The 13,082-nt window shown below is 36.7% G+C and overlaps 1 protein-coding gene across 1 annotated transcript; it reads right to left on the bottom strand.

Moving 5' to 3' along the window:
* Positions 1 to 8,136: 8,136 nt before the first annotated feature.
* Positions 8,137 to 8,880, bottom strand: GCK72_012565 (uncharacterized protein; the record flags this gene model as incomplete). Its single annotated transcript, XM_053729210.1, has 4 exons — positions 8,137 to 8,264; positions 8,312 to 8,456; positions 8,542 to 8,668; positions 8,855 to 8,880. The coding sequence occupies 4 exons, from the start codon at positions 8,878 to 8,880 to the stop codon at positions 8,137 to 8,139; spliced, it is 426 nt and encodes a 141-aa protein (XP_053583982.1).
* Between the last annotated feature and the right edge of the window lie 4,202 nt (positions 8,881 to 13,082).

Here is a 13,082-nt window from a genome sequence, read left to right as displayed (position 1 = left end):
CCACTAGTGGTTGGAAGTCTTGGGACCTACTGGCCAGACACCTCAAACTCTCTGAGAATGCTGGGTCTCTCTGATGGGCAAATCAGAAACTTGATCCCAGACATCTCCATGATTGCTCTAGAGTCTTCCAAGCAAATCTACTGGAGGCATATCTTCGGAGATAGCTACAAAATTGTAACTGATCTATACTGCAGAAAAGACCAGCAGGAGATCAGATTCGGAGATGAACCTATGGAAAATGTTCAAGTCTCAGATCGATTCCAGCCTTTTAAAACAAGAGAGCGTGAGAAGAAATCCGAGGAAGAGAAAAAGAGAAGATCAAAGTCCAAAAAAGGCAAAACTTGGCGAGGATCCAAAAAACAAACTGATTCCCGGCAATCCGGCAAAAGCTATCAGAATCAGGGCTTCCAAAGAAGCGTTGGACAAGGCGTATCACGGTGAATACCGTCAGATAAGCCCCCAACATAAAAATAAAAGTCGGCGTTAGCTAAACACTAAACCGACTCCTCATTGGGGGAGAGTATCTTCCGGTACTCTCCGTGTGGGCGGTAGGGAGGAGTTGGGTAGCGACCCGGAAGTATGGATGCCCAACCACCGCAATCTGATCTGGCATTGTGTTTCGGACGGTCTCTGTCTCTAGATCTGAAATAGAGCTCTGGCCTGAAGAACACACGCGCGGACCGGTTGGATGCCAACTCGATCTGGAGGGTGCAAACCTGAAAGGGAAAGTTGAAGGCCGTGAGGCTCCTGGCGGGAAACTCCGTCATAGTCAGTGGTGTGCCAACACCCGACGACTATGACATAGTTGGAGGAATCCTGATCTGATAATAATCATTGTTCATATAAGGGAGGGGGATGGTAAATACCCAGGGTCCGAAACCATCAAAGCAGCTACTGACCAGCATAGTAGTGATGAACACATAGACCCGGGGGTTCCCTGAACTCGACCCATCTGCACAAACCCACTTTGTACAAATGAACCAAACTGATGAAGAGTTTAATGATTTCTTACATCACAGCTAGCGGACCTACCGTGAGGTAGACTCCCGCCGCTGTAGCAGGCTCGCCAACAAGCAAATGGCTAATGTCTGAAACGGTACGTTTTCTTCTTAATTGGTACGGAAATATCGTTAGATGATGGAAAAACCAGACGCCGATGCCAATTGTCTTAAACTTGAACTGTAAAACCTTACCTATAAACTGAAACTGCAAAAATTCCTACAACTTCAGACGAAAAAATTATAATCCCTGTTGCACCTTTTCTACTTCGGATAATTTATTTTTCAGTACCAATCGCACAAAAATTCCAGATATTGCAGTCTTTCCATTCAATTCCAACGTAATAAAAGCAACTTCCAGTACACTATAAGCTCAACAGATCGCCCTCTACTAACTTTTCTGGCTTAAAGTTACAATCGAAACAGTATTTTTCAAAAGTGAGGTACTTGAAGTAGATAGCATTAGCGTATTCATTAATTTGGTTTATTGTATTAATGATTTGAACACAAACTTCAAAACCGAATTAATCTCAAAATATGAAAATAAAGGAGCAGGAAGATTTGGGTTGAAAAATAAAAGAAATCGAGAGAAAATTGAATACTAATTGTAACTCTCGGAAACAAACAAACTCGTGAATTATTTGATGTAGAAACAAACTCAATGCAAATACTAGTTTAATCAAACACTTCAAGCTTATACCGTAGTTTCCGTAGTTTTAAACCAGAAGAAAAGAACAATTTGCTGCAAGTTTTTCTACGATGCTCAATTATGAACGAGTTGTAAAATGCAAAAAAAGATACATGCCGAATCTGAAACGGCAACTTTTCTTCAAATTTGGTACTGAAATTTGGTTTGATGCCGATAGACCCGAGCCACTATTGTGAAAGAAACTTGGAAGAAAAAGAAAAGAAAACCCAAAAATTATTAGACGTCCTTTCAACACTACAAGTCACTGAAAGGGTTCAAAGGTCGTCTAAATATTTTTGGGACGTCTAAATATTCTAAACTATATTTTGGAGTTTCAATATGGTTTTTAATGGATGGTCAACATCTGGGAATTAATGGAGAACAATATGGTCATAATAAAGCTAAAAGAATCTAATAAAACCGACAAAAGTTAGAAATCTAGAAAAGTCCACAGTTTCAACTAGGTAATTTCAATTGGAACACATTTTTAGGAAATTATTTTGATCGCTGGAGAGGTGAGGAGCAGTGAATTGGTGAAAATTTTATAAAAATAAATGGGGGATTGAAACAGATATTTGCCTATTTTTTCAGTTTCAACTAGGTAGTTTCAGTTGGAACACATTTTTGGTGAAGTTATTCCATAACAAAAAAAACACGATTGTCACGTGGAAATTCAAACGCTCTATTATTTGAGGTGTGTACTCTGTGTCTTTCTCTCTCAAGTGGAGTAGTCGATACGGTTATCGTCAGTAGCAGCGAAGTGCTAGGTCCCAACTGTCTTGCGGTCTATTATTCAATCTTTATTTATCCCTTTTATAGTTTTATATGTTTATTCCCCTTTAGTCCCTTTTTCTTACAGTAAAAAATATTATTAAACCTAGAATTCTTACCCAGCTGAAATGAATTTCTGACAAGGTGTCTGAAGAAAAAAATGTTACGAAGATAACTTACCAATATTGGAATAATCTGTTGCCTGGGCGACAGGTTCCGGTGTCTCTATCGCTTCTCATCGTTGCACCTAGTTGGTTGTCGTCGAATCCAATAATTGATTCCATTTTCCGTCGTCGCACTGGTTGATTTTTATGAAAACGAATAAAATTGGTTAGGGGGTAAAAAGAAAGAAACAATACATTTTTCTGATAATTTTCATAAAAAGTTCCACTTTTTCTAGATCGGGAGGATTCAAACCCGCGTCTACCGTGAGTAAACCCACAGCCCGGATAAATATAGACCTCACGCAGCGTAACTGACCGTGTCTAACCGGAACCGACACAGATAAGAATGGTGGGGGAAGTTAATTGAAATGAAATTATCCTTTTTTTATCCTTTCGATTGAATTTCTGATATATTCTAGATCGGGAGGATTCAATCCCGCGTCTACCGTGAGTATTTCCACAGCCCATAGGTAAGACTACTCGCAGCGTAACTGACCGAGTCTTACAGGATCCGACACAAGAAAGAATGGTGGGGGAAGTCAGAATAGAAAGATTGTATACTGTTTTTGATATTTTTGATCCCAATTTTTGTGTTTTCTAGATTGGGAAGATTTCACTCACGTTAATTCCGTCTCTCTCTTGTTTCTCTCTTGTGGATCCATCGTTGTGTTGCGGCTGTATCCAGTTCTGGGTCGTTGTAGTGGTTGGTCGTGGCTGGAAACTTATCAGCTTTGAACATTTCGAACAAAAAGAGTCGAGGAAAGAGGAATTTATAAAGAAAACCATTAAAGACTAGGAAGATAAAGAGAGGGGAAAGTGTATTTTGCAGTTGAGAGAAAAACTAAAAGGACCTCATAGTAGGCCGGAACGGGAGAAGAATGACAGTATATTCTAAAATCTCGTACCGTTTCTACTTTGTTTATCGCTTATATAATACTTCCTCTCCAATCATCAAAATCTTCGAAAACTCCGCAAGAAAAAGAGAAACAGAAAGAAACTGGCAGATCGGAAAGAAGAGAGTGGGTATAATTCAAGTAGAGCCCCCCAACTCAATATCGCCCCCCACGTTGTAACCAACCCTAGTAGAGCCCCCCCACTCAGTACAAAATCGGTGGGGGCTCCATTCTGTTGTTTTTAATGAATGGTCAGCATCTGAGAATAAAGAGAGCATCTAACGAAAATGGTCATAAGAAAGCTAAAATGAATCTAGTAAAACAGACAAAAGTTGGAAATCTAGAAAAATCCACAGTTTCAACTAGGTATTTTCAGTTGATTCACATTTTTTAGGAAGTTAAAACTGAGTCCACTAATAACAAAATGTTCTTACCAAAATTAATGGTGGATGGAACAGATATTTGCCTACCTTTTCAGTTTCAGCTAGGTAATTTCAGTTGGTTCACACTTTTGGTGCAGTTTAATAAACAATAAAGTAATATTTACCCTATGGTAATCCGAACGTTCTCTCATTTAAAGAGCGTTCCTTTCACGTTTCTCTTTTTTATCAGAATGAAAAGGGTTAAACCTAAAATTCTTACCCAACTGGAATAAACTTCTGACAGGGTGTGTAAAGAAAAGATAATGTTTTCAAGATAACTTACCAATATTGGAATAATCTGTTGCCTGGGCGACAGGTTCCGGTGTCTCTATCGCTTCTCATCGTTGCATCTTGTTTGTTGTCCTTGTCAACGAATCCAATCATTGATGATGATTCATTCATCCGTCGTTGCACTGGTCAATTTTTATGAAATCAAGTAAGGTTGTTTAGAGGTTAAACAAAAGAAACAATACATTTTCCTGATATTTTTGATTGAAGTTTTCGCGTATTCTATACCGGGAGGATTCAAACCCGCGTCTACCGTGAGTAAACCTACAGCCCGGATGAGTATAGACCTCACGCAGCGTAACTGACCGTGTCTAACCGGAACCGACACAGATAAGAATGGTTGGGGAAGTTAATTGAAATAAAATTATCTTGTTTTTGGATACTTTTTTTTGAAATTCTGATATATCCTAGATCGGGAGGATTCAAACCCGCGTCTACCGTGAGTATTTCCACAGCCCATAGGTAAGACTACTCACAGCGTAACTGACCGAGTCTTACAGGATCCGACACAAGAAAGAATGGTGGGGGAAGTCAGAAGAATAGAAAGATAGTATACTGTTTCTGATATTTTTTATCACAATTTTTGTGTATTCTAGATCGGGAAGATTTCACTCACGTTAATTCCGTCTTCTTCTCTTCTTTGGATCCATTGTTGTGTTGCGGCTGTGTCCAGTTTTGGGTCGTTGTAGTGGTTGGTCGTGACTGGAAACTTATAAACTTCAATCATTTCGTATAAAAGAGTTGGAATTTATAAAGGAAACCGTCAAAGAATGGGAAAATAAAGAAGGGTGTCTTTTGCAAATGAGAGAAAAACTAAAAGGACCTCATAGTAGGACAGGACAGGAGGAGAATGACAGAATACTGGTCTACTAGCGATTTCACACAAGGGGCGGGGCTTAATTGCACCTTCTGGTCAGATTTCACATAGAGATAGGTAAGCAGATGGTAATATGTGAAGAGGAATGACACGGACAATAGACCGAGAGTGACAATGTGAAGAGGAGTTGACATTTTCACATGGGACATCTGCTGCTGTTTGTTTGATGTACCGCAGGAGGAATCAATAATGGAGGTTAGGGAAGAAAAATGAGAAAAAGGGGGGTAAACGTGTTTGAAATAACTATGACTGCGATAGTAATTGAAAGAGAACTAACAATAAGAACTTCAATTTGTTTTGAAGTTTGAGTTTTGTTCAAAAAGTGAGATCACATCAGATTAGTTAATTAGACTAGTTAGTGAAACTAGTTTTTTTTTAAATTAAACCATGATGTTCCGACTGCCGATTATCGAAAATTATCGAGATGTGTTTAAAAAGAAACGAGAAACAGTTGGAAAATTTTGTAGTTAATTGTAGAGTTCAGTGAGTTTCCGAGTGTTTCTGAATGGCATACAGTAACTTCATATCTATGCAAACTACAAAGAGGAAAAGAGAGGTCACCACCCGATAGGAATGAAAAGAGAAGACTGACAAAATCAACTGAATGACTGTTCCTTGGAACGTCACCACCTGTCTCCAAGAGAATTGTTTTTGCTCGATCGATCAAGGGATTTTTTTCAGTTATTAATGATAAGTGGATCAAATTAGCAATCTTTACTATTAACAAACACCAAATTCTGTGTGTATTATGGTCACTACTGTATTCCATTTTTACTCTTATGTCACAACCGTTTTCTTTCTCCACGTCCTCTATCACTGGAGACGATATTGATGACATCGAAATCACCTATAATGTATCACAGTCACCACTTACTGTAACACCCAGAAAGGTGGTGTAGAGAAGGAGGTTGAGCAGCCGTTAGGCTGCGTTAACCGACTGGTTTTCTACATTTACAATCGTTAACTTTTTTTTTTAGAAAACTTGAAATTTTACTTCAAATTTTAATTTTTGTTTTTCGCAATACAGAACCATTGGAATGGTAAAATCAACTGTTAAATGTATTTTTTTGAGCTTAGAACACCTTCGAAAATTATTTACTGCTGTTCAGAGTGTTCGTAATTCATTTTTTCTTGGACTCCTGAATTTTTAACCTAGATTTAGTGAGAGCTTCAAACAAAATGAATTGTAGGAAATATTTTACTTCAAAAGTTCAAAAAAAAATTTTCCCATTTTTCCACTGTTTCGTTTTGCTCATTTCAACAATCCGTTGGACCTGTTGTTCAGTAATTTTTGTACGAGTGTTACTGTTTAAAACAAAGCAGGATTTTCGAAGTCAAAGTATTCATGTTACTAGGCCGCAACTCCCTTCATTGCGTAGTTTCCAGAATTTTCAACAAAAAAAATCAATCAGTTTCGAATGGTTTTCTTTTGCAATGCTGACATTGAAGATGTTGGTAAGTCAATGAATGACGCCCGAAAGTCGGTGAAGTTTGTATTGTCGTATTCATACTTGCAACGGGCCGGGCCGGGCTGCTCCGACCGGGCCGGGCCAGGCCGGCAACTTTCTCTACCGGCCCGGGCCGATATTTTGCAAGTATGGCCGTATTGACGGCACAGACTCCCGATTAATAACAAATGGCTTTGTGATTTATCACTGTTTCTGCCAGCTGATTTTACTCCAATTATTGTAGCCTTTTCACTCGTGTAATCTAACATCACTCCTGGTGGAAATCTCAATATTGTAGGAATGAACTTCATCGATTTTACAGTAAAGTGTTTTATTTATTGAAACATGCAAAACATCCCAAGAACATAAAACCGAAATAAAATAATCAAAAATTTTGAGTTGAAGCAGAGGAAAACATGCATTTTCATCACTATGCAACATCACTGATTACTGCTGGAATTGTTTTTCAAATGAATTCAGCTTGAAACTGGTCATTTCAGTATTTGAGTTTAAAGCTTATGGGATTGAGTAAAACGTGGAGCACCTTTTAAGACTTTCAAATTTTTCTTAACTCAAAAAAGTAGAAATGTGCCAGTAGTTAAAATACAAATGCACAAAGTTTGATAGTTGTTTGATAACCAATATTTCAAATTTTTGAAATTGTTAAAAATTGCTAAAAAGTTATATTCATTACAATTAATCATTTTGAAGAAACCGCGACGCAAAGGTTCTTTTTGCACAAATTATTTTCTTGATAGACTGAAGTTTTATTCATTTAATTTTGGTTTAGGTACATTCTAGTTACAAATCTATGTAGGATTCAATCTTAAAAATAAATGATTTTTTAAGGAAACCAGTTTCCTATTCAAATACGTATTTAGTGTTTCAAAAAAGTCATGAATTCACAGATTCAATTTAATCATCACTTCTTTGAACGGATATTATCCACTCTCTAACTTGAGCATTTATTTAATAGTTGGATGACTAAAAAGACATTTTTAAATTGCCACTTTGAAACAGGAGATGCTCTCAAAAATGTCATTTGTAGTGGTAAGTCTTTCCAGAACTTTTCAATTTTCAGTGGTCTAAAAAGCAACAGTTTAGTGAATTTTCATCAGAAATTGAAAAAGAAAGATACAAACACGAGATGAGTAATTTTAATTTTAACAAACTTGAATTTTATAGAGGTATTGAAGCAAGTAGTTAAAAATACATCCAAAAATACATCCGGGACAGACTGAATTTCGAAACAAACCATGGAGAAAATTTCTTATCTGAAACAGCAAATTTCAGAAAAATCTTGTGCTCGTTCTCGTGGTTAGCAACTGTACACTGTAAAGTTTAATTTTTGAAAAATATATTTTTACTGAAAATCATCAAGTTGTCAGAGACTGTGAGATTCTGGTAAACTTGAAACTGTAACTCGCGTATGTTAGTTTTAAAAGAATCCTTTGAAGGAAAAGACCTAGCCTCAGACAAGTTTTTGCTCAAAGGGAAGTTGTGGAATTATTCTAGACGTATGTTAAACATCTTGTGATCAAGTGGAAACAGAAAGATTTTTCTAAAAATTTCTCAAATTTATTCATTTCAAAGCTCCTTATCCTTCAGAATCATCCAAATATCATCCAAAAAGTCACGAGACCAACTGTAAGCCGCAATGAATGTGGAGTTGTAGTCTTTGTAGTGTACACATGACCATCCTTCTTCACTACCTCCTAAAAACAAGTGTACATAAAGATAGTTACATAAGCATAGTGCTCACCTGCCGTGTAATAAAAATCGAATTTCGATTCAAACTCCGCAATAAACTTTTTCAAATGAGCAATCGTTGCAGGAAAGACACCTTCATTGAAGAAGTTCTCCACGCGGACTACATTCTCTGGTTCGTAGAAGAATATGAGGAATGCCTGGAAAATATTTTATGTTTTAAATATACTATTAGTTCGGTCTAAACATGGAACTTCAATTGGACCAGCTGTTTGATTTCCTCACCTTCCTGGAATGCAACACGGTTTTCAATAACTCCGTCTTATTCTCAATATGCCTCATCTCCTTCAACTGCCTGTCATCGTTACATCTTTCCTGACACAAATGCATCAATCCATCCAATAAATAGTAGCTGGATTCTTTATAAATCTCCTCTATTCTATCTCAGAATTTGGGAGAGTTATGTGACCATCACGGAGGAAATTCAGAATTAGTCGAAAATGTTTGGCGTCTCGATCGATGAATACGCATCCGTTCTCGTCTTTTTCTAGCTTAAACCATAATGAAAATATTGTTGAAAATTCAAAAAGAAGAGAACCTTACTGGAATCTCAGTCTCAAACATGGTTCTGAACACGCCTTCGTATCTTGTCAAAGTGTCTTTTGTAATTTGGAATACTGTTCCATGTTTAATTTGATTATCCGTTAGGAGGACATCAGTAAGATTTAATTGAAAAATTTTTAATTAACGTTGAAAAATAGAAATGAGAAATAAAAGAATGTTGGTAGAAAATATTCTAAATATAGATGAGTGTCCTCCTGTAGAAGAATTATTCCATTCTTGAACATTTTGTTTTGAATCTGCGAACGTCATTGAAGAGTATTGAAACCGAAATTAATTTCAGAGCAGTTTTTGCAACTAAGCTAATTTTTAACGAAAAAATGGAAAGAAACGAATTGTATTTTTTGAAATATGATTCAGTTGTTTGTTTTGAGAATCGGTATGATTTTATCAGCAGTTTCAATTATAATATTAAAGTCAAAACAATATTTATCCATCAATTCCAAACTGGCTTGGAAGTGGGCTTCTTCTCATGCGATATTAAAAATCTCCTAAAAATTTTGACAAATATACTTTGTTTTTTTATTTTTCTAATTCAACTTACCTTCTCCAGCCAGTGATATAGCCTTCTGAATACTATTATTCTAGAGTACTATTATTCGAGGCTACAAAAACTGTAAAAATCCACATTTCTAGGGTACAATTTTTCTGTAATTCTAAGGTACAACTCGAATCAATTAGAGGGTGCAAGAGAAAACAGATCAAAGATCGTAATCAAAGCAACCACGGCAAGTCTTCTGACAGATTTTGAAGAATACTTGCAACTGGATTAAAAGGTGGACTAAAGTCAACTCTGATATTTTCATAGAATAATTTATGAGTACATGTGAGTTCATTTTCATATCGAAAGAATTAAATTCCGTCAGAAACCCGCTGAAAGCGATCGCAGGTGAGAAAATCTCTAACAAGGAAACTTCAAGGGGTCGCGAGTTTGGAATCGTTCCAAATTACTACCAGGTATTAAGGACAGTTTGAATAGGCATATTCCAAATGTTTCTTTTGTGCTCGTCACTTCCAGCTGAGAAAAACCATCTAGCACAGTAAGAAAAAGCGTCCGTTAAACATTTTTTGGTAGGTTCCATTTCTTTTTTGAAAAAATGAACTTCAATCATCGATTTCTTGTAAAAGACAGATTGGTCTCGGTTCAACAGTGCAATTCAACATCAACTGCAAGTTTCTTAGTCCCATTGGGCATAATTGTGTTTTTTTTAAATCAAAATAAAATAAGTTTATAGCTCTCGATTTATAAAAGCAATACAAACTGAAGAAATCTCAGAGTATTTACATTCAGTGCTAATAATTTCGTTTAGTGCTCTCCAGCTTCTCTTCGCTTGACGTTATCGATGAAGTTTTCATTGGCACGCTGACGATGGATGAGGCTCTCTGGTTCTGAAAATTAATAATGTTTTGCTTCTAAAAAACAATAAAACTGTTTTTTTACCTTCTGATTCAAATTCCGCGGACGTCCAGCAATCAGAAGATGGAATCTGAAAAAAAGTATCATTAACCGGGGGATTAATTTTTGGAACAATTTTACCGGGAATTCAGCAGCTTGGAGTTGTTGTCATGTTTCCTCGACGTCGGGGATGATTCATTTAACTGAAAGTAGTACGAATAATCCGACGGAAAGAATTTTCGAAACTCGGTATTTTTGTTTTTTTAAGTCACAAAAAGAGCTTGCGAAAAAAAACTACGGTTACAAAATTCTATTGTGGGACTTTCAAAAAATCCTCACTAATTTTTTATATATTTTTCAAAACTGAAATTTTTAAATCTGGGTAAATTAGTCCACTGGTATAAACATTGTGTACTCGATCCGTACTTTCCTTTCTTTATTATCAATGACGTCATGAGGTGGGATGGGAGACGGACCCAAAGGGCACCCTCTCCTCCCCCGCAACATGACACATTCCACATGTCTCACCTTCCAAATGGTTTTTCCCTCTATTGCTTTTTCTCTAGATCATTGTCTCTCACCAGAAAACAGTCTGGCTCCGCCCCACGGGCCGGCGCGAGACAGTCTTCATTTCTATCCCTCATTCTTGATAGAAGCTCCCAGAAGCTTCTTTCTTTTCTTCCAGTTTTTCATTTCTTTCATTTTCTAGATTTTTCCCCTTCTGTTTTCCTCCTCACATTCTAGAAACTTTCTAGGAAGTTCTTTTCTAATTTTGTAATCCTTCCTCACCCCAATTGAAGCTTCACAAGAAGTTTCTTTCTATTATATATTCTTAATCTCTTTTTCTTTATTATATTATTAAATAAAGGTTTAATTACCCAAGTTTGAGGTAACGATTGGTCTTGAGGATCTTAGTGTTGAGCGAGCACCCCTAAGGACAACCATGCGTTCCACATTGCACTGGCTTCATAATCATGGCCCACTGAAACTGAAACTCTTGATAAGATAATCTAATTGATTCATCTCAAGAAAAAATTCGGTGAATTCGAATAAATGTTCTGTTTCATATTACTTAGAATTAAGTGAATGGAAAAATATTGCATTATGCATTCCATAAAAAAACATTCATATGCTTTTTGACGAGAGTGTTATGACCAGGTAGGTTTTTTAAAAATAATTTTCGAAAACACAAAATAAACAGACAATGTTTTAAAAACAAATCTGTGCGGTTGGTGGTTCAGATCTGACAGGGATAAAGTGATTATTGCCACATTTGAACCGATGAATTCAAAACTTGTTAAACCAGTGATAAAGAAGGTAGTGTCGGACTTTTGAGGAAAAGTGTTTTCGGAAAATTATGATATCAATAGAGTTTAGCAATTCAAAAGTATCGACAACGTATATGCTTAATAATCAAGACCCACCGAAACTGAAACTTTTTCTGTTCCACATTACTAGGAATTGGGTTAAAATGAGTCTTCCAAAGTATATAAAGCGATCACGATGAAACTAATTATTAGTATTTTTGATGAATATGTACGTTTTGATTCTATCGAGTTATTTCAGCTTCAGTTCATAGAGAAATGAGGAAACGATGTGTTTTCAAAAAACAATTCGGAACGTTAGTGAATACTATAGCGTGAGTAAAAATTCAAAACTTGACGAAACAGTGAAAATGAATTTCGATCCAAATTTTAGAGATGTGCATTTTCGGGAAGGGATTTTTTTCAAAACTGAAATTTTTAAATCTGGGGAAATTTGTACGCTAGTATAAAAATTTTACTGGTTTCATAACCACCCGCTACAACTGAAACTCTTGATAAGAAAACAAAGGTATCTTGATCGTACTTTTCAAAATATAATCTCAAATACTCTGCTAAAACTTTCTGTTCCAGATTACTTGGAATTGAGTGAAAATTAGTTTCCTAAAGTTTGTATATGCCCAAATAGGCAAAAAAGAAAACCAAAAACAGTCAAGACTACAGTTTAAAGTATTATAAGATTTTTCAACTGTTACAAGTCTATAACTTTGAGAAATTTCAAATAAACTGAGTTATTGATCATACCGGCTTCATTGACGGTGTTATTAATTTCAAAAACGTTTTCTATCAAAACTATTGTCAAAATAAACTTTCTTGACATTAAGTGTTTGCGCATTCTCATTACTGAAAACGTGGATAACCTATGTAAAATCTAGAGCTCAAATGGAGAATCCCAATATTTTGAGGTCTATCTTCCAATTAGCAACTTCTCGTTGGGGTACCGTAATACTTTTAAAAGAAACAAATGGAGAAACGATTTCCAAAGTTTCGTGAGAATTGAGTTTAGATTCCTCGTCATTCTCCGGTGTTTATATAATAGTAACTTGATGTCCCCGCCCACTTTCAGTACTATTCGAAACCGTACATTTATTAGGCTTTCCATCCGGACGGGCGTTTCTGCGGGCGGCCCTCGCCCGCCCGGGCGGCGACCCGCCCGTGCCCGCCCTAGCCCGCCCCAGGGTAGACTGGCGTGACAAAATTTGTCTCTTTAATTTATTTTTTGCACAGTTTCAATCGTAGTTTGTCAAAAAAACCTATAGCACTGTCTTCCTAATTAAAAAAAAAAGAAAACAAAAAAGTTTGCAGCAAAAAAGTTCGAACTCGGGAGGAGCAGATTCAAAAACAAGGTTGTTAACCACTAGGCCAAGCCTTCGCTTGAAGGGAGAGAGGGGAAAGGGGGGTGAAGAAAGGAGAGGGTCACGCAAAGAAAAGAGAGGCGGTAGGGCCGCCTTAGGGCGGGTCGGGCGGGCATTTCGCCGCCCGGATGG

This window comes from Caenorhabditis remanei, chromosome IV (assembly GCF_010183535.1).
Source record: "Caenorhabditis remanei strain PX506 chromosome IV, whole genome shotgun sequence".
Taxonomy (NCBI): Eukaryota; Metazoa; Nematoda; class Chromadorea; order Rhabditida; family Rhabditidae; genus Caenorhabditis; species Caenorhabditis remanei.
This window is presented reverse-complemented; position numbering and strand designations above follow the sequence as displayed.